The sequence below is a fragment of the Onychomys torridus genome, chromosome 20, assembly GCF_903995425.1.
Source record: "Onychomys torridus chromosome 20, mOncTor1.1, whole genome shotgun sequence".
Taxonomy (NCBI): domain Eukaryota; kingdom Metazoa; phylum Chordata; class Mammalia; order Rodentia; family Cricetidae; genus Onychomys; species Onychomys torridus.
This window is the reverse complement of record NC_050462.1, coordinates 7,192,136-7,217,981: the sequence shown is the minus strand read 5'-3', so window position 1 is coordinate 7,217,981 and position 25,846 is coordinate 7,192,136. Positions and strand designations below refer to the sequence as shown.

Sequence of the window (25,846 nt, the reverse complement as noted above, 5' to 3'; positions counted from 1 at the left end):
TACCCAGTTAAATATGAATTTCAGATAAACTAACTTTTAGTACAAATATACCCCCATGCAATATTTGGGACATATTTATTCTGAGAATTACTTGTTTTTTTCTAGAATCCAAGTAGTGATTAACTGCATCTCATGCAATATCAGAGACATATTTCTATCAGAATATTCTTATTTAAAGATTTATTTTTTTATTTATTCGTGTCTGCATGAGTTTATGTGCACCGTGGGAATGCAGGTGCCTTCAGAGACCAGAAGGCATCAGGTCTTCAGGAAATGGAGTTAGAGGTAGCTGTGAGTCATCTGACGTGGGTGCTGGGAACCAAACTCAGGTCCTCTGTAAGAGCAAGAAGCACTCTGGACTGCTGAGGTACTTCTCCAGCCCCAGAATACTGTTCTCCTCTTTTTATATTCCTCCCCTAAGATATTAATTGTTTTTGATCTGGAAGTCAAATCTAATGAAGTCCTGTCTTTCCTCTGACAGTTCCCTCCCCAGACCCTTCTCCTGAGTAAGCCTACACCACAGACCTTTGTCCCCGTGGACTCCCACCAAGATGTCAATACTGCCCAAACCTTTTCCTGAAGCCACAGCATCTGGATTTGTCTCTTTATGCTTCAAATTCCAACCATAATCTTCAACCCAGCGCTTCAGAATCAACTCCCAGAGCTCCTGGACAGAGGCCGTCTCTAAGTACTCCCTTAGACACTGGAACTCGTTACGGTAGATCCTGCACTCCTGCAGCTCGCTGGCGATGATTGCCAGCTTCAGAGGGGTCAGGTTTGGCTTTTTCCTCAAAATGGGTTTGCTCTGCCCAAAGCGCTCTTTGTCAGGAGTGGAAAGATGCTGTCTGAAGATGCTGAACTTTGTGTCTTCATCCCCCATGCCTGAGAGCTCCAGAGTCCTCACATCCGGGCGAGCACACAGTGACTTGCATGACAGACTGGAGGAGACGGTGCTCAGAATGAATTTACAATGAGGAGGGAGTGAACACGGCAGCCACGAGAAGTCTTTTGCCTGGTGGAGACATTTGAAAACCTCAAAGACCTTAAAATGACTTTGCAGATGGTTTTCAGACTTAGAGTAGGTGGAGTATAGGATACGTGTGGGTTATGGCCACTAACAGTAACTTGGATAAGAAGCCATTTGGTAGGGAGAAATGCAAATTTGCACAGAATGAAACCTGTTGACTGATGCATATATGATGGATCTAATAATGCAAATCTGGACTCTTAAAAACAGATTCCTGGGCTGGAGAGATGGCTCAGTGGTTAAGAGCACTGGCTGCTCTTTCAGAGGTCCTGAGTTCAATTCCCAGCAACTACATGGTGGCTTACAACCATCTATAGTGGGATCTGATACCTTCTTCTGGCATAAAGTCATACATGCAGATAGAGTATCATATACATAAAATAAATAAACGAATCTTTTTTAAAAAAGAAAACAGATTCCTACAAACAATTTAATAAAAATCTCATACTTCTGAAGACTAATCTGCAGTGATAATCAGAGGAAATCTAATAAAAGGCAAATTGAACCACTTAATAAAGTAAGACCTTGTGTTATGGTAAAGAATTGGTACTTTCTGCAGTAAAACTATCTTGAGTTGAACACCTAATATGATCTTTTCTTGATTATTGTTACAAATTTTTAATTACCTTTTCATTTCTTTATTTTTGTGTGCACTTGTGTGTGCATGTGTGTGTGTGTGTGTGTGTGTGTGTGTGTGTGTGTGTGTAGGCAGGTGCTGGGGCACATGTGTAGAGGTCAGAGGACAACTTTTGGGAATCAGTTCTCTCCTATGATATAGGTATTGAACTAAGGTTGTCAGCCATGGCAGTGGGCATCTCTACCACTGAGCCATCTCACTGGCTCCCTGTGTCTGAATTCTGATCCCACCACTTAATTATCTTTGGACCTTAGACAACACCTAGCATCTGTTTGCCCTCTGTCCAACTAACGATGATGAATAGTCTCTTTTTGAACATCTGTGTACATTCTAGACCTTTGATTCTGAGACAAAAAGAATATGTTGATACATTCAAAGCTGGTACCCAGCCCATGGTAAATGCCATGTAAATATTTGTCTAATAAAACACAAAGTAACAATTAAAATCAATGATGGGCACACCTAGAAACACAACACAATAGAAATGTATTATATACACCTAAATAATGGGGTCTTCCTTTTTTCATAAAATAAATGTTATTTTTAAAAGATGTTACCTTCTGACCTGAAATCCCATAAATGCCAATCAACTCTTCAATCCCATCTAGTACAAGTACACATGGCTTTAGGCTGATGAAGGCCATGAACACTTCTACAAGAAGCGAAAAGACCAATACACTTGAGTCTTCATTAAGAAAATCCATTTCAATCTGGGGACCTACAATACAGAAATTTCAAATTAGGTGAGGATGTTCCAGTCACTGCTAAGATGTGCTGATGGGCTGGGGTGGGGGGGGGGTGGGAAAGGAGGGCTACCCACAGTTGTGCAGCTGACACACGCATGTGCATGCTTGGCTGACTTCCTCGAGACATTCAGGCCCAAAGAGCTAATGGTATTTGTCACCAGATGTCTCCAACAGTTTCAGGATTTCATGTAAAAATATTATGTATGGTGTTTACACATGTTTCGTGTGTGTGTGTGTGTGTGTGTGTGTGTGTAGGTCAGGGTAAATGTCTGGTGTCCCCCTCCACCACTCTCCACCTTAGTTTTTGAGACAGGGTCTCTATCTGAAACTGGAGCTGACCAATGAGCTCTGGGGGCCCTCCTACCCACACCTCCCCAGGAGTCCCAAGGCTATGGCAGTTGATGCGAAAGCATCACAATGAAGAATGTTCCAGTAAAAGACAGTCTAGTGGACATAACTATTTGTTCTTAAAATGATGTGCGGTGGGATGCTTAGTATGCTGTGAATGTGTTGCTCTGATTGGTTGATGAATAAAAAGCTGATTGGCATGCTGGGAACAGTAAGGCTGAGGAAGGAGACGCCATACCGCCATCCAGGGAGCAGCATGTAATGGCACACAGGTAAAGCCACAGAAAACGTGGTGACATACAGATGAACAGAAATGGGCTGAGTTTAGATGTAAGAGCTAGTCAGTGGTAAGCCTGAGCTAATGGCTCAGCAGTTTTAATTAATGTAAGCTCTGAGTGATTCTTTTATAAGCAGCTGGGGGATCCGTGGGGCTGGGCAGGACCAGAGAAAACTTCAGCTACAATGATGTTAAAGATAAGGATAGTATTGATAATATTGGGAAAAGATCCTAAACATTTCCCTTTGTTTGGAAAGAGCCAATCTGCCTCTATTGAAGCTCTGATTTAAATGTTAATATCTCAAATGTTTAAATCCCACTTAATGACTTACTAATAGGCAGACTTGGTTGCTCTGTGTGTGTGTACATGCTCATGTGTGTCCTTGTGTATGTGGAGGTCATCATTTGGCACAGATTTGCCAGGAATCTTCTACGCCTGTGCCAGGCACTAGGTATATCAATGCCAGGAGAATAGACATAACCTCTGAACTCTGAGGGCTTGGAGAGGGAGACAATCACTAAAACACACTAAAACACTGGGTCCTTTGTAAGTCACCTGGGGAGCCAAGAAGGAGAAGCTCACATCCACAGACAGCACCACCACACGGGCCTGGGGCTACACTGGCCGTCAGTCAGGGAGCGCTGCCCATCAGCCCGCTCACAGAGGGCAGGCCCATGAACAGAGGCTTAAAGACTAAGAAACATTTCGCCACCAGAGAAAACTGAGAGAAGCAAAGGAACCTTGAAGCGATGGGTCTCCTCCAAAGAAACCAAATGTTTGGAGGAAAGGACAAGAAGCCAGGCTAGGAAGTGATCTTGGCCCAGGGCACGAAGCAGGCCACAAAGCTGCGGCTGTCTGCTCACGTATTCCACATCGTCAACCCACAGGCAGGTTCTCCCGAGAGCCAGTGCTGGTGAAGACCAAGAAGGAAATCTTCCACAGGCTGAGGTTTTCCTTCGCTGCCTCGAGGAGGCTCCACAGCGCAGTGCTGAGAGGTTTAAAGGCAGCAAGAGCTGGAGTAGACTATTCCACTCTGCCCCTCTGAGGCTCAGTCTCCTTGTCAGGAAGCTAGTGTGGTCGTCGGTTCAAGGCCCGGACCAGGTGCTGATGAAGGCCTGGACACAATGCCTGGTGCTTAGGGAGTCTTTAATCGGTACAACTTGCCTCCTGGGGCTGCCCCACATGATACCACGGAACATGGTGGAGAGGGACTGCGTCAAGAAAAAGCTTGACTTTGCAGAGCATGTCACAGAAGGGACACCAGCTGCTAGCAAGGCAGGGGAGGGGACAGGATATCAAGGGAGTCTGATAGTGGCAGTTCTCCTCCATCAGGGACTTTGTCCTGGAAGGCAGAGGCTGGGGCCAGAAAAGCAGCAATAGGTCACATATGGTATTTGGTGTCCCAGAGAGGAAGTCCCCGCTCACATCTCACAGAGAAAGGCTTGCAGATGCAGAGAATAGAGGTGGGCCACAGGAAAATGGGCCACAAAGTAGCTGAGTGTGCGGTGTGCACCTGTGTTCTCCCAGCGGCATTTCTGCCCCCTGCACCCACATCCACCTTATCCCGGAAACCAGCTGCGCTGGGCAGCACGGCAGCCCTGACCCAATCAGGCTGTGGTGGCGACCGCAGACGCCCCTGTAGCAGCCTCTCACCTCCTTAACCTAGAAAGTGGGTGGGAGTGTCTTGTTTCCCTTAATAGTGCACCCCACAGCTTCTTTCTCTGACTAGGGTGGAACACTAATCCCATCAACAAATAACAACAGCGGCCAAATAACAGTAGCAGCAGGCTGCCAGGTTCCACTGTCAATCCTTCACAGGCTTCATCTTTGGGTCAAGCCCAAAGCCTCCCTTTCTGTGCCTGCACCGGGAACAAGGAGAAGCGCTCTCCCATGGAGAGCTGTCTGGTATTCGCAGGCTTTCCTGAATTTGTCCCACCACTGCCAGATTAAAAAGCTGCTTGCTTGAAAGGCAGCAGCTGTTTTTATTAGGAGCTTCCTGAGCCCCAAGACACACTCATTAAAATAACAACTCACTTTGGGAATAAAATCATAATTGGGTGTGTTCAGCCAAGCTTACATCATCAGCGGCCTAGCCCAAGTGAGCACCTAGGGGATGTGCCAGAACAGGCCTAGGAGCCTACAGAGACAGTCACACCTGCTTCTGCTGATTCTGATTTTACCTGCTTTCCAGACCCAGGAAGTGCAACCAAAGAGAACTCACCCTGCACGTTCACAGAAACCCACCAGGCGCGCAGATACCTGCCCTGCCCTGCATGAATTGTATGAACACATCCCAAGTCACTGTGAGCAACCTCAGATTTACTCAGAACCTCAAAGACCACACAGGTGGATGACAAGAGATGAACTGTCACCAGCAGGCAAAGTCAGACACATATGAATCCGTTCCTCCTTGGCAGATCCAGAACAATGGTAACCACTAAGGTTATTGTATGCCAGGGTCACACCACACTGAATGCCTTTGTCTTTTGTGTCTTTTCCTAGCTAGTCCTCTTATATGCCTAAAAGGTACTTTTCCTTTTATATCCATATTTTATAAATAGAGAAACAAAGCTAGGTATGGCAGGCTTGTGATCGGAATACTTGGGAAGTAGAGGTGGGAGTTCAGGGCCATCCTTGCCTACACAACAAATTTGAGATCCCTCTGAACTACATAAGATCTGTCTCAAAAAAAAAAAAAAAAAAAAAATCAAAACAAACAAAACCAACTAGGAACCAAGCCACAGAAATTAAAATAATTTACCCAAGGTCATATGACTAGCAAGTCATAGACACGGGTTTGAATACAGGTTCTCAGGCTCCCAGGACAGAATGAAGCCCAGCACAGCACCCCCTTCCCACATGGCTGCCATCCCTGCAGGCACAACACACCTTGTATCTCAAATACCACACGTCCGAAGCAGAACCCTGACTTCCTCCAAACCTGCTTCCCTGCCCCACTAGCACTTCCTGTCTGAGTGAGCAGCCCTTTCCTACAGCCCAGGAACAGGAATTCACCTCCGTGTCCCCCCTTTCCTTTTCAACCCACATCCAACCAAACCACACACAGCCCTTCTCCACTGCTGCTGCCCTCAACCCACATGCTGGTCGTCTTGCTGGGACCATGTCAACAACCTACAATGGGTGTCCTTCCCCGTCTGCAAGCTGGCCTCAAGTCGTGTGTGTGTGTGTGTGTGTGTGTGTGTGTGTTAAATCCCTCCACTGGCCTCTGGCTACATGTAACAGGATCCATACCTGATATTCTGCCCTACACAGCTCCCTCCCAAACAAAGTAGCCCCTCACTCCCTGCTTTGTCTGTGAGACCATGCCATCCATTGTTGTCTGGCATTATGTTAGCGTTCCCCTTTGCCTGGAATGTTCTTTCTTCTGATTTCTGTATGGTTAGCCTCTGTTGACAGTGAAATGTTCCCCAAGAGTGTAGGTTAGGTTAGAGTAGAAGGTTATCTGTCCGGCAGCACCATCCCTTCCAAACCCTCTAGGTATCTTATGTGGCCAACTTCTTACAAAAAAATGGAGGTGGGAAGAACAGTCCCTGGTTTGAAGGGACAGGCATGTCTTTTCCACTCTTCCTCTATCCCAGCAGCTCCCAATATGTGAATCGAGACCCCTTTGGGCGGTCGACCCTTTCACAGGGGTCACATATCAGATCTCCTGCATATCAGATATTTACACTACAATTCATAACAGTAGCAAAATCATAGTTATGAAGTAGCGATGAAAATAATTTTATGGTTGGGGTTTCACCACAACTTGAGGAACTGTGTTGAAGGGTCACAGCATGAGGAAGGTTGAGAACCGCCGCTCTAGCCCAAGGCAGAGGAGTTAGACCTTTCAGGCACAGCCCCTGTGTGGAAAGGTTTCCTCCAGGCACCATGGGGAGGAATGCTTGTTACTCGATCAAGAGACACCTCATAGACTATTCCCTGCAAAGAACCAGAGAAGTTCTAGGAAGGGAGAAGCAGGGTCTGGGGGTGAGGCCATAGGGATTCACATCCAAACAAGAGAATGCCAGCCCCAAGGACGGGGGCAAGAACTGTTTGAGTCTTTCTCTTTCTTTCTTTCTTTCTTTTTTTTTTGTTTTATTTTTTGTTTTTTGGTTGTTTTTTTTTTTTTTTTGGTTTTTCCAGACAGGGTTTCTCTGTGTAGCTTTGCGCCTTTCCTGGAACTCACTTGGTAGCCCAGGCTGGCCTCGAACTCATAGAGATTCGCTTGCCCCTGCCTCCCAAGTGCTGGGATAAAGGGGGTGAACCATCACACCCACCCCAAGAACTGCTCGTTTCTGATTCAGCTGGTACTTTGAAAAATGTTTATGTTAATTATCCTTTGAGTCATGATTTTATTTTTCATGGGAAAAAACACATTTTTAATGATTTTTCTTTTTATATTAAGATTCACGCTTATATCAAAACCATTTTTTTCTGGTCTTAAGAACTTTTTGGTTTTTGTTTGACAAGTGACCTGAGGTGTTTAAAGCAGTCATATTGGGATTCATAAAAAGTAAAAGTGGGATTGAAGAGGTGGCTCAGTGGTTAAGAGCACTGGCTGCTCTTCTAGAGGACCTGGGTTCAATTCCCAGCACCCACATGGTAGCTCACAACTCTCTGTAACTCCAGTTTCAAGGGACCTGACACCCTCACACCAACATACATGCAGGCAAAATGCCAATGCACATAAGATAACAGTAAATAAATTATTTTTTAAAAAGTGAAAGTGCAGTGCAGAAAGGCAGCAGAGGGGCTTGCGTCGCATCTCGCCTCTAGGCTGGCTCCATTACCGTGGGCTCGGTGCTGCAGCTCCATGATGAAGTAGTGGATCACCGACATGATGTCGCTGCTTTCGCAGGTGCTTCCCACAAAGTACGGGATCATCAGCACCCCGGGATGTTTGCTTTTGAAATAATTGACCCAGCTGGCGATCAGAGTAGACTTCCCACAACCGCGTTCTCCAGACAAGAGCAAAATAGACTTATAAGTCGGAAGAGCATTAATTCTGAAATATAGAAGGGAAAGTGGTAGGCATGACTATTCACCAAGAAGGAGAAGGAGAGAAGACATTTTCGTGGGTACATCTTCCCTCTAAGAGATACAAAGCTCTGGCCTAAGTTAGTAGGCTTTGGCTGGCTTCAGAGAAACCATTCCTCCTTGGAGCTGCGGCTTCGTAAGACATGAGATTAGGAGAGTAGAACTGGAGTTGCTTTGGAAGGTCCCTCTGGCTAGACAGACCCTAGGGACTGTCTGACATGAACTTCAAGTATGGTCAAGGGCTCAAGGCCTAGGGAGGAAAAGGTCACTACCCCAGCCCACTGTCCTATCTATCTGTTACTCTGCCCACCTCACTGCCACCAGGCTATCCTTGGTGACGTAAGCCACATTGGAAGAGAATGAAGAACAGGAGCACCCATACACCAAGAACACTCGTCAATTCCGAAGCCCGCAGAATTGGAATTCCAACTAACTTGCCACTGGTCTGGTGGCTGAGAAGTGTCTGTGCTTCGCCAGTGCGTATTAACTAGTAACTCCACTTAAACAACCGTCTGTGTTCTGGCAACAGCTTGTCTTGGTGCTTAATTTTTAGTGAAGTTTCTGGATATGCAGAGATACTTCTGACCTGTGAATATCATGACAGAGACTCTATCCTTGTGACGTAGTTATTTTATTTTATATTTTTATTTTATTTTATTTTATTTTTTGAGACAGGATTTCTCTGTGTAGTTGGTGCCTGTCCTGAATCTTGCTTTGTAGACCATGCTATCCTCGAACTCACAGAGATCCACCTGCCTCTGCCTCCCAAGTGCTGAGATTACAGTGCGCCACCACTGCCCGGCTCAGTTACTTTATTTTTTACCTTTTTTTTTTTTTTTTTTTTTTTTTTAGACAGGGTCTCACATAGCTCAGGCTGCCTCACGATTTCTAAGTAGCCAAGAATCTGAACTCCCGATTCTCCCCTCAAGCTTTCCAGCACTGGGATCATGGTCATGCACCACCACTTCAGACTTGTGATTATGAGGGATTAGTATGTATCAGCTAGGTTTAATGGTGCTGATTTGTAATCTCTGCTACTTGGGATGCTGAGGCAGAAGGATCACAAGCTTAAGGCCATCCTAGGTAATGCATGGGACCTTGTTTCAAGAAAATAAGGAGGGCTGGAGAGATGGCTCCGAGGTTAAGAGCACTGACTGCTCTACCAGAGGTCCTGAGTTCAATTCCCAGCAACCACATGGTGGCTCACAACCATCTGTAATGAGATCTGGTGCCCTCTTCTGGCCTGAAGGTAGAACACTCACTGTATACATAATAAATAAATAAATCTTTTTAAAAAAAGAAACAAAGAAAAATAAGGAAAAATGCCTGGGGGTGGATATATAGTTCAATAGGAGAGTGCTTGCCTACCATACATGAGGCTCCAGGTTCAATCTCTAGCGCCAGTCATACAAAATATGTGTGTGCACATGTGTGTATGTATGTGTGTAATAATTTTCCGCTGAGGATAAGTATCATGAGGAATTCTCTCACTATTGACTAGGACAGCACCTGACAACACGTTGTTGAGGGAATAAATGACTGAATGAATGAAACACATGAGCCAGAATTCAAATTCAGCAATGGAAGAGGATTGGTTAGAAAACTCACTGAAATAGAAACCGTCAAGTAGTCATTAAAAAGTAGTTATTTTGCAACAATTCAATCTTCATTGATATGAATTAGGAATCAATGCTCTATTACTTAAATGCCTTCATCAATAATTTTCTTTTTTATTTTTATTTAGTAGGGGGGTGGGCAGGGGGGGCGGGTAAGAGGGTTTCGAGACAGGGTTTCTCTGTGTAGCCCTGGCTGTCCTGGAACTCACTCTGTAGCCCAGGCTGGCCTCCAACTCAGAGATCCATCTGCCTCTGCCTCCTGAGTGAAAGGTGTGCGCCACCACTGCCGGTCTTTAACTGATAATTCTCCAAAGTGGGGTTTAATTTTGAGTCCTCCTCCTACCCCTGCCATCAGCCAGGGTGAGCTTATTGAACTCTGTCATACAGGTGACCTGTGAGAGCAGATGGCCATCAGCTCACCTCCACCTTCACCCCCTGCCGCTTTCCCCACCTGCTATTTCTCTGGCCTTGGGGCTTCTGTATGTACAATTGCTTTGGTCTGGAATGTTCTTCCAGGCCCTGTTTGCTTAGCTGGCCGCCTCATACAGTCTCTTAGTTCCCAAACATCACTTGTCACCCAGGGCTTTCCCTCAGCCTATCAGCTGGCCCCTTTCATTTCAGTGTCGCATAGTGCACACTGGCTCTTGAAGGCGTGGAACACACTGCGCACACGTGCTGAGTCCCTGTGTCCAGGATCAAGTGCCACAGAGGCAGGGAGTTCAGCTCTTTTGCTCCCTGCTGGACCCTGTGAGTCGGAAACTGTATGTGGCACTAAGCAGGTCAACTCAGTGAGCACAGACACATGTGTGATGCGTCTAAACAGAGATAGTCATCAAGGTTTTCGTATTTTTGTTTTTTCAAAAACAAATGAAAACATTCTTACAAGAAATTCTTTTGATAAAAGGTTGATATATGACCTGGAAAGGTAGCACACGCTTATAATTTTAGTACTTAGGAGACAGAGATAGGAAGATGGACAGAAGTAAAAGGCCAGCCTAGACTACATAACAAGTTTGAGGCCAGCCAGGGCTACACAGTGAGATCACATCTGGAAGAGATAGAGAGAAGTAAAGAAAAAGAAGTTGGCATTAAGGCCATGCTTTGCACCTTAGAACAAAGAACATTCTTCTGTTGACTTACATACAGTGTTCAGGAACACATAGTACAGAGCACCATTCCAGATCATAAAGCAAACAGGGCCCTGAGGGTTTCTATACAGTTAAAAAGACTATCTAATCATTGTGTTTTTACTGGGTCCAATTTAAATTCTTCAATTACAACTAAATTTATTTGTATGATAAGCTATTAAAAAAAATAAACAGAATGAGAATCTACAAAGCCTAAACCTTGGTGTTCAAGTACATAGCTTTTTTTTTTTTTTTTTTTTTTTAGCTTAGGATTGAACCCAGGGCCTCGCGCTTGCTAGGCAAGTGCTCTACCACTGAGCTAAATCCCCAACCCCGCTAATTTTTATTATATAAGGATCTATGATCATCATTGCTATTTAACTCCAGAGCATGTCCAGTATCAAAAAAAAAAGACCCCTCTGTCCCTTTACTAGTGACCCTCCCCTCCATCTCCACTCTCACCTCTCAGCAGCCACTCCCTAGCTCTCTGTCTCTGTGGACTCACCTATCCAAGCCTAACATTTTTAACCATAACCTACGCATTCTCCTATAGTCTTAAAAACATTGGCTGGCCGGGAGGTGGTGGCGCATGCCTTTAATCCCAGCACTCGGAAAGCAGAGGCAGGTGGATCTCTGTGAGTTCGAGTCCAACCTGGTCTACAGAGTGAGTTCCAGGAAAGACTCCAAAGCTACACAAAGAAACTCTGTCTCAAAAAACAAAACAAAACAAAACAAGAACATTTGCTGAGTATCATGCTGTAGTAACCTAGCATGAGCACCCAGACTGCCAGCTCCCTGGTCACTCTGAGTGGCCTGTGATGGGAGTACTAAGCCTAGGATAGGAACTGTGAAGGCAGCCTGTATCATCCCAGCTACTGGGGCTTTATTTCAAATCACAAAATTCTTACAAAATAAATGAGATCTGTGGCAAGAGGCAGAAGAGGAGAATGGAAAGACATTTTACAGAGTCTCCCCTTTAGAAACAAGACTTGAAGGGACACTATAGACAACTCCAGCTCTCTTCCTGTCGACCTCATCCGACCAGTAAACAAGGGTCCACGATCACCATAGGTGGACGAGATAGGAGGTTGGCTGTACTGTGCAGGACACCAGGTAAACCAGAGAGGACTTCATGCATTGTGTGTAAGAACTTGGTTCCTTCCTTATTAACCCAAATATAATATGGCCCATATTCTAAGAAGTGCTTGGTGAATATAGTAATATAATTTATAATGATATATGTAGACGCTCTTTGTAAATGACATAGTACTATCCGAACATATTCATTTTCCCTAGTTTCTCTGGCTTACAGTATATTCCACAATTCTCAGGGATGTGTTAAGCAAATTTTGATGTATGAGACTGGAAAAGGATAGGTCCTCAGCCCTTCAGAGGTTTTTCATCTTGACAGTGTGTGAAATACAGAAAAGCTTCAAAACAGCAAAGTGATTACTAATATTCTAATTGAAGCATGGCTTCTACAGCCCTTTTCTTTTCTTTCTTTAACCTAATTTTTTATTTAAATTTTCGCAATTTAAAAAATTAAAATGTAAGTACATAACATCCCCTTCCTCTCATTCCATGTCCCCCATTCCCTTAAATTCATAACCTCTTTTTCCTTCATTATTATTATTATGTTTTATATATATACATAAATATATATGGATAACCCACTGAGTCCGTATGGTGTTGCTTGTATATGTGATTTCAGGGCTGACCACGTGGTATTAGAGAACAAATTAGAAGGCTCATCCCCAGGGAAGACTAATTCTCCTTTTCTCGGCAGTACTTAGTTGCTTGTAGTTCTTTGTCTAGGGTTGGGGTCCCATGAGATTTCCCTCTTCCTCATTAACATCGTTGGTGTCGTCACAGTTCGGGTCTGGTTTAGGCAGCCATACCACTAAGGTATCACAAGTGTAGACTCTCACAGGGTCTTTCTTACAGAAAGTTATGGGAAAAGGGAGGCTAGACACTCTGGATTTGGAGGCTCACATACACAAAAGCCAGGCTGCTTTGTGTTAGCCCCATAAATAAATGAGGATTTCCAAACCTCTTACCTGAGAATGGAGTCCAGCCCCAAATCTGTACTCTTAGAGTCAAGTTCAACATCTTTTAAGGCAAATCTTTCCAGTATTTCAAAGGTCCTGTTTGACTCCTTGGAAATAACAAACACTTGCTCGCACTTCTCAGCAAACTCTTCATGATATAAATACTCAAGACTGTGTTTGTAATCTTAACAGTGAAAAAAGATAAGGCAAGTGTTAGACTTGTAGATTCACATCTTCAGTTCTGTGTGACTCTTCTAAATGCCCAGGAGGGAATCTACCCTTCTGTGTATGTAGCGCTTTCTCTCGAGGGTTGTATCATATTTTATAGTATGTAACAGCGAAAGTAAACCATAGACCTAATGCTGTGCGACCCTTCAACACAGTTCCTCATGTTATGTACCCCAACCATAAAGTTATTTTGTTGCTACTGCATAACTGTAATTTTACTACTGTTATGAGTTGTAATATAAATATCCAATATGCAAGATATCTGCTATGCATTCCCCAAAAGGGTCGTGACCCACAAGTTGAGAACCGTTGCCATAAACAGACCATTTAACCTTCCTCATGCCATTTGTATAAGGAATCCAACTTTCACCACCCAAGAGCAACAAGGATAAAAACAAATTTAGACTTGATACATAAACTGCTAGCTAGTACAAAGGTTCAGTGTTGTGGTATGTGTGTACATGTATGTCCTCTATGACAGAGGTTGAGGAGTATTTTTTTTTTTCTCCCTGGGTAAAATGTTCCAACACGGACGATAACCAACCATAAGCTCTACCCATTGGGGAAGTTCTTTAAATTCTGGTAAATATGGAGGGCCAGACAACTAGATGATCTCTAGTGCTCATGCCAGCTCCAATTTCCTTCAATTCCAAACCCACTGCCTGATTAGTGTCAGGGCGTTCTGGCCTATCAAAACCCCCTCCTGTCTTTGGAGAGACACATATTCCCCAATTTATTCTGGTGGCAGGGGTGGGAGGTGGGGAATGAAGTATAGTATCAATATACAAAATACAATATAGTTGGTCTGGTAGATTCCCAAAAGACACACCTCGCACCTCCAAACTGGGTTTCTGAGCTTCCCTGTTGAGATTTGGGCCAGAATAGATTTAGGAATCCAGTTTGCCCAAGGCCAGCTCCAATTTCCAAGAGCTTCAACAGAATGTTGTACTGCAGAATTTACAGTCTAACAAGTCTCTTGAACTAACCTTGACCTTCACTCACTTAGGTTTCTCTATGAATAACAGAGGTATTTTAAATTGATTTTTTTTTTGAGCTGAGGATCGAACCCAGGGCCTTGCGCTTGCTAGGCAAACACTCTACCACTGAGCTAAATCCCCAACCCTTAAACTGATTTTTAAGGTTAGCTTACAAAAAATGGGTTCTGTTACAGTATTTTCATCCACGTGTCATAAAACTTCTAAGAGTCAAGTTCAAACTGAACAAGGTGATCAGCAGGAGGAACGACACTTGCAGTTGACCCCTAGTCACTACATGTACCTGCATATACACCAAGACAGGCACACACACACACACACACACACACACACACACACACACACGTGCACACAAGTACACAATGACAACTCTACATTGCTTTTCAGGAGCTACCAGCTGACCAAATGGTTTTTCTTATTTATTTATTATGTATACAGAAGAGGGCGCCAAATCTCATTCAGATGGTTGTGAGCCACCATGTGGGTGCTGGGAATTGAACTCAGGACCTCTGGAAGGGCAGTTGGTGCTCTTAACCTCTGAGCCATCTCTCCAGCCCCTGACCAAGCGGTTTTCTACTGCCCCAGCTGTAGACTCCTTGAGTTATTAAAGGGTCCCAAAGATCCACAAGGAAAGAACTGAACATTTATTTCTAAAGTACTTTTCATAATTTATACACATAATTAATATTTATATTATTTAATTATACATTTATAATTCATATGATAGAAATAATTTCTATTATATAACCCATTATGTATCTTCTAATTCATTTAGCACACATAGACCCACTTAAGAATAAAGCTGCTGGGGTTGGGGCAGAGCCACGCGGAACTCTGTGACTTTGAGGTCAGCCTGGTCTACAGAGCAAGATCCAGGACAGGATGACCAAAACTACACAGAGAAACCCTATCTCTAAAAACAAACAAACAAAAAGAATAAAGTCTAGGGGCTGAAGAGATGGTCAGCAGTTAAGCGTGCATCCTCTCTTGCCAAGGACCTGAGTTCAGTTTCCAGCACCCCCATGAGGCAGCTTCCAATTATCTTAACTTCAGCTCCAAGGGATCTGACACCTGGTCTCTGAGCACATCTGCACTCATGTATGCATACCCACACACAGCATACACACACATACATAAATACATGTGACTTAAAATTAAAAGTAAAAAAAAGAAGAAAGTCTAAAACAAGCTAACCTTTCAATAATATTCAAAATCAAGGATTAATTAGGGCCAACAAGACAGCTCAATAGGTAAAGACACTTGCTGAGCAAGCTTAGAAACCTAAGCTTAACCCTGGTAGAAGGAGAAACCCTATTGCACAATGCTGGCCTCTGGCCTCGACATGCCTGCTGCAACACAACTGTCCCCTCTCCACACACACACATCATACACATACACATGCATGCATATCCAAAAAATTTAAAAACTAACATAAATATGAGAATGAAATAAGGTGGCCTTAATCCAAACATACAGAAAAGCTTGATTCTTCTACACACTTGTGATTATTAATCAGATGGGTTTCAGCTTGAGATCAGTAAAAGAATATTAATATTATCCACATTTCATACTTTAGCCAAATGTAGATATTCTTCCAGATCCTATTTGTTGTTATTCATGTTTCTTAATAATTTCCCATGACTAACATGTGCTGGGCATTGTATTTAGATGTCTTACTTTTTTTTATTACCTTCAAGGTATTTACTGTTAATCTGTTTTATACAAGAAACCAACACTTATCAATAGTAACTTGCTAAATTCCAGAGCTTGGAACTGAAAACTCTAGGATCTAGCACAGTCTGGACTGAGAGTCCACAACCCTACCCCACCACAATTATTTGGTCTGTGTTTCTGGCTGCCTCACACCCCCTGGCTTGAGCATCATTTCAGGAGCAGCACCAGATTAGTGTCTGGGGCTCACTCAGCCTCAGTTCACATTCTCCAGCTCATGGCTGCTCTTCCAGATACAGGATTAGCCAAGCAGAACATCACATTTTTTTGGCACCAGTGACGGAGTCAAATATAAACATATGGCCCAGCCTAGGCTCTCAGAGACAAAATGACCCAATTCTAAGACTCAGAATCAGTTCTTAGGACTTTGAACCTGGAGTGGTTACAGTCATTTTTCCTTCCTTAATGAGGAACTCAAGGTGTTGAGCCCACAACAGGACAGCAGCTCCCAGCTGAGAAACACTGGCCCAAGCCCAGGGATACCATTTGAGCACCAGGAGGAAGCCCACATGACCCAGAACTAAGCCCTGCATCTCCAGTTCTAAAAGCAAGTTTTAATTCCATAGAATGGAATGGGGCCCAACTCTGCAATTCTCCTTTTTTATTGATGTCACTTACAACCAAAAGACTGACAGAACTGATAATAATATTCTTTTCTGGGTTCCTAATGGCTCGGCCTGCAAGGACTTTCATGTTACCAGCACAGTGCTACGGTGTGGGTCAATATTCTTAAAGTCACCACCCACCCATCTGTTCCTAATCACATTACAAGGTCTCTTGACTACTTGGTTCCAGAAAGGATCTGAGAACATACCATCTACTGTCATTTTGCATGCCCACATTAACTAGTCCTTACATGAGAAACGGTAACATTTGTGTGTCATTCCTTGAACATGGGACAAAACATAGTCATCTTCTTACCCCCTAAACATATCACATGCATGTGAACATTCCACTACTCATATACTTGATGAATTTGCTTCATCACAGATCCCTCCTGAAGCTTGTCTGCATGAAAAACCTCCGCCACACTCTTCAGTGCTGTTGGCTTTTCAATCTACCACATGCATGCCATGTCCAACATAGGACATTATTTTCAAAAACACTAACATAATCATTGTTTTAATTAAACAGACCTGGAAAGGGATAACAAATTCTCAAGCTTGTTAGTTAGTTCACGGGTTCCAGTGAGTAGTAAAGGATTCCACAGGTAAGGATCTGAACATCAGAGGGACCTGAGTTCTCCACCTCAATTGGTCCTTTAGTAGTCATGTATCATTTGTAAGACACCTAACCACTGCACAGCAGCTTCTACTTGCTCATCTGTAGGACCAGAACGTCATCCTCCAAGGGCTACACCTTAAAGATTAAATGTGACACTGTACACATATCAACAGACCATAAAGGTTCTTTCTTTTCCTAACTATAGTGCCATTAGCATTTAGGACCAGACAGCCCTTCATTGTGGAGGTCTGTCCTGTGCATTTACGGCCCCAGCCTCTACCCACTAGACACCAGTGCATCCCTTCACTTACGATAACCAAGACTCTCCACAGATGAGACCAAAGGGGACAAAATCAACCCTAGGTGAAAATCTCTCTCTAGTCCTACATGTGAATGCCATGGGTCTTCTCTGAGCTCTCTAACATCCTAATAATCTCCAGGCCCACAATTAGCTCTTCTTTTCAGTTCCAAAAGTCCTCCTGCAGAGGAGCCAGGTTTGGTTACCAGTACGCACCTGGTGGCTCACAACTGCCTCTAACTCCAGTTCTAGGGGATATGACACTTTCTTCCAACTTCCTCAGGCTCCTGCATGAATACAGTAGACATGCACTCAGGTACACACATACACACAAACATAAAAATTAAAATTAAAATAAAAAATAAATAAATATATATATATTGGTTTTTTGAGACAGGGTTTCTCTGTAGTTTTGGCGCCTTTCCTGGACTAGCTCTGTAGACCAGGCTGGCCTTGAACTCACAGAGATCCACCTGCCTCTGCCTCCCGAGTGCTGGGATTACAGGCGTGCACCACCACTGCCCAGCATAAATATATTTTTAAAGAGAGCAACATATGCTACAAGGTTATGGTGATAGTTTAAAAAGCTTAACAAGTATATTCGATGACTTAAGGCTCCTTTCCTGGGCTAGTGAGTCGGCCCAGCAGTGAAGGCACCTGCTGTACAAGCTTGATGACCCGAGTTCCAGCCTGAGAATTTACAAAAAGCCAGATGTGGCATCCCAAATCTGCAATCCCAGCACTGTAGGATACAGGGAGATGGGAAATGGAGACAGGACAATCACAGGAAACGTGTGAGCCAGACAGACTGGAGTATGCAGAACACCAGAAATAGAGACTCTACCTCAACAGGCAAAAGAAGAAAACTGAGTCCCCAAAGTTGCCCTCTGCCCTGCAAAGGCACCGTGGTGTGGGCACGCATGCGCGCGCGCGCGCGCGCACACACACACACACACACACACACACACACACACACACACACACATTAATTTTTTTTTTTTTAATTCCTTCTCCAGGAAGACACAGGAGACAACCCCTATTGCAAAGGGCAGCCTTAGCCATCTCTGTGTTTACTGACCTATATTTTCCATGATAATAGGGACTGGGTAGAGCTTCTCCACAACAGCGGACCAGTCCTTGAAAACCAAATCACCCAACTCGTCTAGGTCTCTATAGAATCTGACAGGAAGCCCTTTCCCGATGATCTTAGCCTTGAGTCTTCCAACTTTCAGCTTTCCCTCTTCATTCATCAGAAAAGCTGGGGACAGCTTTCCTTCTTCCTCCTCGCTGAAAGTCCTTAGCAGTGAGTTCGATGTCCGGAAGTAGAAAAACTGAAATTGAGATTCCTTCCGAAAGGCTGCTTGGGTGATCTCGAACTCTGTTAGACTGCAGTTGGGAGTCTCCAGGACCCAAGGGTAGCCATTTTTTGCAGCAACATATAGATTCTGTTCTCCCTTGGATAAATTGGTGAAGTCCTTTATGTTGGAGAACAGGAAAGGTGTGTAATGGGGGAGGAAGTCTCCGTAGGTCTGCCCCAGCAGGCAGATGAAGAAGGGAGAGCAGATGTCCACATAGTCAAGGCAGAGCTTCAGATGCTGGGAGCACAGGCAGGTGTACTGTCGGAACAGGTTGGTGGTGAAGGACTTATGGGCCTTCACGGCTGACCATCTCAGGTCCACGGCTTTGAAGTAGGTGCCCCGGGGGCTGCAGAAGTCATTGAGCCGAGGGAAGATGGTGTTGGCCAAAAAATCTCTCTCTTCTTGAAAGTCCTCTAGAGTGGAGCAGACGTAAGGCTGGATGGGCTTCTGGCGCTGTAAGTTGGGTTGAATGCTGCATCTTGCTCCAGGGTCACCTGCCACCTGATTCATTTCATGAAGCTTAGGGACGGCATCACACCCGGAACCAGACAAGCTTTATCCTGGCCCAATCATCAAGGTGCACAGCTCGAGTCTCCTCCCAAATTGTGCTATCAACAACCAGTCAGCTTTACTCAAATCCCATCTTGGACTTGTGTTCTGAGGAAGAGATGCCAGTGAATCTAGTTTAAGAAGGGCAGAAAAGCAAAACAAGATTTATTTCAGGAGTACCAGCAGTTTGTGTCTCCCCTGACTCCTCACAAAGCTTTAGCTGAAAAACTAACAACCATAGACAATGGGGAAATGGACACAAGGCCTCCCTCCTTGCTCAGAGTCCCAGCCACCCTCCCAGACCCTCTGGCCACCCTACTTCTGCCCCATAGAAATATCAGAATGATTGCAAGCTGCTGCCCTGTCAACGAGAAAGGGAAGGCGCGTCCACAGAGGGAGGGCTCTAGTGTAGTTAGGAGCCACAGAAGCCAAGGGAGGAGGCTCATGACAGGAGCCGAAGCAAGACTGAAAACGGACCAAGACCAAGATGTGGCTGGCGGCCAAAGAAAGTCTGCATCCAGGAGCCTGCTGGGGCTCGGAGGCGGCGTTATCTTCAGTTCTACAGGCTCACATGCATTCCACTCACCTATGGAATTTAATCCCACCCAGCTAAAGGAAAACACTCCAAGGACGGCACAGCCTGCGAGAGCTAAAAATAGCTACGAAAACTATTCACTGTATGAGCTTTTCCTCGACATACCTTACTTCCACACAGAATATTACTTTTAAATTACATTTATTCCTTTCACATATAGTTTTTAAAAAAAAGTCAGAAGCCTAAAATAGTTCCTAAGATCTCCTACCAACATTTAAGTCCATGCCTTAAAAAAAAAAAAAGGCAACCCTTTGCATTGAAATTGCCTCATTAATCCCAGGAGAGACCACCACCCTCCCACACAGATCAAGGAGCAAAAGTTTGAACAGGGTCAGTAACAACAGTCCAAAGTCACGCTTGCTTTAGTTAATTTATTTATTGGAGGTAGAGGGCACACATGTGCCACAGCCAGCATGTGGAGGTCAGAGGACAACTTCTGAGAGCCAGTTCTCTCCTTCCACCATGTGGGCTCTGGGGACGAGCTCCGGCATCACACTTGGTAGCAAGCACCCTTACCCACCGAGCCATCACAGGGGCCTGAACGTCAAGATTTATCCACAGGTCAGGCGGACTCAGAATGTGCACACTATAATGTCTCCATATATTATAGAGGTAAGACTTGAAATGTGAGGAGACCATAAATCGGAGTGTAGAAAACACCTGCCCTAGAAGGAGTTTTATAATAAATAAGCAATGTAGACAAGGTTTTGTTTTTTTTTTCAATTTCACAACTTTTTTCAAAAATATTAAAAATATGACAGAACAAACATCATGGATATTTTAATAATAGCAGACTCATCTGTCACACAGGAGGCTAGACAGATCATTAAGCCTTACAAAAAAACTACCATCCCTCATTTCCATGTGATGAGAGGTCATTTCTGTGTGTGAAAGAGTTTGTATGTGGAAAGTGGTTGTGTGTGTGTGTGTGCAATCCTGTGTATGAGGAAGCCAGGAGTTTACCTTGAATATTGCTCCTCAGGTGTCATTCACCTTATTTTTGAGATAAAGTCTACCATTGGCTTAGAATTTGCCAAAGAGGCCAGGCAAATTCGGCCAGTGAGTCCGAGGGATCTGCCTTTCTCCACCTCCCCAGTGCTGGGATTACAAGCACATACCACCACACCCAGTTTTTGAGGTGGGTTCTAGGGCATGACAAGCACCTTACCAACTGAGCCATCTTCCCAGCCTCGCCCACCCCCCTTCCTCCTCCTCCTCCTTCTCTTGAAACAGGGTATCACTCTGCTATCATTGCTAGTCTCAAACTTGAAATCTTTATTCTTCTAGTGCTAAAGTTCAGGTATACACCCCATGTCTGGCCCAGTCCTCAGATATTACTTCTTTCTTGCTATCGAGTCTCTGACACTTGGGATGCAGGTGGGTTCAGAATAGGTCCTGGAGAAATACGCGTTGTAGGTGATACTCTTGCAGAGGACCAAGTTCAGTTCCAAGCACCTACATGGAAGCTCACAACCTTCTATAACTCTAGTTCCAGGGGATCCAGTGTCCTTATCCAGCCTGTGCAGGCAGCAGCACACACGTGGTGCACAGGAACTCATGCAAGCTCACACACATATCCATAAAAATAAATATGTTCAAGTACCAAACATCTGTGGTTCAGTGATTCTACGTTCTGGGACTCACTCTCAAGCAACTAAGCCAAAAGAGATACACATAGAGATGTTTTTTCACTACTACAGAAAAGATAATCAAAGAAAGCAAATGCTACACCAGGTATGGCGGTGCACATCTTTAATCCCAGCAATCAAGAGGCAGAGGCAAGTGGATCTCTGTAAGTTTAAGGTCAGCCTTGTCTACAGGGCCAGTTCTGGGATAGCCAGGGCTACACCGAGAAAAGCAGAGCTTGAAAAACAAAACAGGGGTTGGAGATTTAGCTCAGTGGTAGAGCGCTTGCCTAGCAAGCACAAGGCCCTGGGTTCGATCCTCAGCTAAAAAAAGAAAAAAGAAAAAAAGAAAAGAAAAAGAAAAAGAAAGCAATAATAAAACAAATAAATGTAGAGGAAGTTCTGGACATGTCTGGACATGGCTATCACGCACCTGTAGTCCCAGTACTCAGGAAGTAGAGGCAGAAGGAGAAAGGTCTGGAGAAACAAATACAGAAACTAAAATATATCACAGTGTGCCTCAATTTCAGATCACCATATACCATGTGAGACACTAAGTGGGTGGTCTTTAAAGCTGCAACTTATTACACAGCAATTCATAATTCAGAGGCACAGACCAGTCCAAATTTATTTATTTTCATTTCTTCAATAGTGTATATAGTTTTCTTCACACTGGAATTATGTCTTTACTTATTCCCACATATGTGTTTTTCTCTAATATGAATGAATTTTTTTTCAATTTTTATGTTTTTGCAACATGAGAGTAAGACTTAATTTTCATAGGTTCATCATAAAATCAATAATTTACCAGATTCTCATATTCATTTAAGACTTAAGAAAACTAAGATCAGGGGTTGGGGAATTTAGCTCAGTGGTAGAGCGCTTGACTAGCAAGCACAAGGCCCTGGGTTTGGTTCTCAACTCTGGCAAAAACAAACAAACAAAACAACAACAACAACAACAACAAAAACCCCTAAGATCTTGGGTATCTGGGATATGTAAACAATAATTACAAAATAAGGGACTTCAATTTTTATTTTCTTTTTCTTTTTTCTTTTTGTTTGTTTTTTGAGACACAATTTCTCTGGGTAGCCCTGGTTGTCCTGGAACTCGTTCTATAGACCAGGCTGGCCTTGAACTCCAAGATCCACCTGCTTTTGCCTCCTGAGTGCTGGGATTAAAGGCGTGTGCTACTACCACCCAGCCAGTTTGATGAGTTTTGAGCACCTGCCAATATCAAGATCAAGACTATTCCCTTCAAAGTTCCATGGTTCTTTTTTGTAGCATTCTGCTGTGCCTTTACTCAGGTTAAATTCTGTACTTGAACTTACAGCCAGGGGTACAGGTGCACTCCTGTAATTCTAGCTCCTGGAACACTCTGAGTTAGAGGCTAGTCAGGGCTACATAGTGAGTTTCAGACTAGCCTGGGCTAGTTAGCAAGATCTTGTCTCAATAAATAAGTAAGTAAGTAAGTAAGTAAGTAAGTAAGTAAATGAATAAATAAATAAATAAATAAATAATATACACTTCCTTATGGTACACCTTGAATGTTAATACTGCTCATGTGCTGTAGGGACAAAGACCACACTTTCATTGTCCACCAGTGACTTCCCAGCCTCTAGTATAATACATAGCACAGATCAGGTCTTATATTTGCTGTATGAATATGGGAGAAACAGAATGAGGTAGGAAGAGGGGAAGGAACGAATTGATCAACCCACCAGTTCCCCTTGGTATCCATTCCATCCCTCAGTCCTTCAGTGCTCCCAAATGCCAAGTGCTTTCCTGCCTTGGTCTCCCCACAGCTGGATTGTATCTGCTTAATATATATATATATATATCATATATATGTTCTATACATTAGTATATGTTATATTAATATATTTTATAGTAACACACACACACACACACACACACACACACACACACACACATACACACACACACACGGAGCTATTCATACCCGTAACTGCATCCCTTTTGCCCGTCTGGATTTTCCTTCCAAATTTAACTGCAAGACAGGGGACTAATGGCCTTAGAGCTGCTTATGAACTATGACAAAAATCACAACAAAGGTAGCCATGGACAGTAGTAGCCACAAACATACAGAGTTAAAGAGAAACACTAGCCAGGACTGGTAGTGCCCTCTTTTTTGGGGGGGGGGGGGGGGGGGGGGGGTGGGGGTTGGTTTTCGTTTTTTGAGACAGGGTTTCACTGCGTATTCCTGGCTCTCCTGGAACTCACTTTGTAGACCAGGCTGCCTTGAACTCACAGAGATCTGCTTGCCTCTGCCCCCCAAGTGCTGGTATTAAAGGCATGTGCCGCTGGCACCCTCTTTTAATCCTAGACAGTGGCAAGTGGAGGCCAGACTAGTCTATATAGTGAGTTCCAGGATGGCCAGGGCTACATATAAAGACCATGTCTTAAAGAGAGAGAGAAAGAGAGAGAGCCTGAAGAGATGGTTCTGTGGATAAGAACACTTGCTCTTGAGGAGGTCCAGGGTTCAGTTCCTAGCACTCACAGTGGCTCACTAGGAAGCAAGAGAATCAGATTTAAAAGTAGGGAGCCTAAAAACCCCATTGAGTATAGTGCTGGGGGAAGAAAGCAGAATGGAAACTAGCTCTCAGTCACAGGTCAAAAGTCAGAACAGAATGTGGGGAAAGCACATTAGGAATCAATCTCTCTCTCTCTCTCTCTCTCTCTCTGTGTGTGTGTGTGTGTGTGTGTGTATTCCTCTATCCTCTCACTGAACCCAGAGTGTGTCATTTTGACTAAGTTGTCTGGCCAGGGGCTCTGTCTGTCTCTACCTTCACACACACCTTGCTGGGCTTACAGACCAGCATCTGACCATTATGCAAGTACTGAGAACTCAAACTCAGGTCATAGTGCAAGCGGGGCACTAGTTTACCCGCTGAGCCTCTTCTCAGATACCCATTTATTTTACAGGGCGCTCAGCCAGCAATCTCAGAAGGGCCAAAAGAGCAAAGTTGAGTCAGATGAGGGCCAACCATCTCTGTGAGCATTTTTCTTTCTTTCTTTCTTTTTTTTTTTCTTTTTCCTTTCTGGGGACCATCATCTGCAGAAACTTCTACCCACAAACAGCTTTATTTTGGAGGACGAATCTCATTCTCAGTTCCTCCCAGGTGCAGCCCCAATTTAATCCCCACTGGCCAGTTAAGATGCATTTGCAGTTTCAGAACAGTTGCTTACTTGCTCGATTTAAAAAAAAAAAAAGTGATGTTGGGCTGTCAAACGCAGAAACAGACATCTTCTTCTAAAAACAGAAAGAAATAAGATCCTGGTATGCGCTATACAAACACAAGAACAGAGGCAAAAAGCCTGTGTCTTAACGCTTCTCTGGGCTTTGTTGCAAGTAGGTAAATCAGACAGATGTAAATAAGGCATCACATTATGTAAACACCAAACCACAGATTCAAGATTGGCAAGTCTAAATTCCGGAAGTTGTCAAAGGCACTATGACACTGTCACTGAAAAGCTTGCCTTCAGGAATTTGGGTTTTCTTGAAGGAAGCAGTGATGGGGCGGGTATGTTAGAGACAGGCACTCGTGCTGGAGGAAAATTTGTTAAAATAAGGCTAAAGAGCTTAGAAAACATTTCGGAATGTACGAGCGAGCGTTAGGGACTTCCCTCACCAGAAAGAGCCCTTTGCTGTCTTTCGGAAGGCGGAAAGACGTTTCTACGAAGTTACAAAGCCACGGTCCAGCTCTTTGCAAGCACTGCGGCCTTTGCTTTCCAAGTATCTGCACATGTCCTTTCCGGTTCTGTGCTAGCCTGGACTTCACAGAGGGGCTGTAGGATTGCCAGGTCGTTCCTTGGTATTTATAGGGGTGTCAAAGGAACTTGAGTCCTTGGAGTTTCCCTCCGGGTTGGGGAAACTAGCCACTCTCAACTGCAAACAAAACCAGAGAGGTAAGGAGATGCTGGCAGCGAAACGCCAGGTGGAGCTGAAGGTTCCAAGAGCCAGGAGTGACGCACAAAAAGGCCGACCTGGAAACCCGCGTGCCACCATCGGCCAGAGGCGGAGCCCAGAATTCAGGGCTGGCCCTCTGACACCCGGCGGCTAGGGCCACGCTTCCCAGGTCCGCCTCTGAAAACTGTGTGCATTAGAGTCCTGGAACAAGCATAGCTCGAATCTGCAATCAGAACGAGGTGGAAATCCTAAACCACTGAGGATACACTTCCCCCAGACACAAGATAGGGGAATGCGCAAAGGCCAAACTATGCCCACTGGCTCAGAGGCCTAAGACTACGATTCCCGGCATCCATAAGCCTAGTGCGTTGCATGCCGGGAAATGTAGTTTCTCACCACCATCCAAACGCACCCGGGAGGGCGTTCAATTCCTTACATATTTCTC

At 44.3% G+C, this 25,846-nt stretch overlaps 1 protein-coding gene across 1 annotated transcript in view; it reads right to left on the bottom strand.

Annotated features, from left to right (window-relative positions):
- The window catches only part of LOC118570839 (tetratricopeptide repeat protein 41-like), a 59,207-nt gene extending 33,767 nt beyond the window's left edge, over window positions 1–25,440 (bottom strand). The window contains exons 1-6 of the mRNA XM_036169489.1: window positions 25,124–25,440; window positions 18,422–19,381; window positions 12,877–13,051; window positions 7,830–8,044; window positions 2,222–2,382; window positions 571–1,012 (exon numbers count right to left, since the gene is read on the bottom strand). Coding sequence (XP_036025382.1) covers window positions 571–1,012; window positions 2,222–2,382; window positions 7,830–8,044; window positions 12,877–13,051; window positions 18,422–19,211 — 1,783 coding nt within the window. The 5' untranslated portion in view covers window positions 19,212–19,381; window positions 25,124–25,440. The remainder of the gene's footprint in view (window positions 1–570; window positions 1,013–2,221; window positions 2,383–7,829; window positions 8,045–12,876; window positions 13,052–18,421; window positions 19,382–25,123) is intronic.
- Window positions 25,441–25,846: the final 406 nt, after the last annotated feature.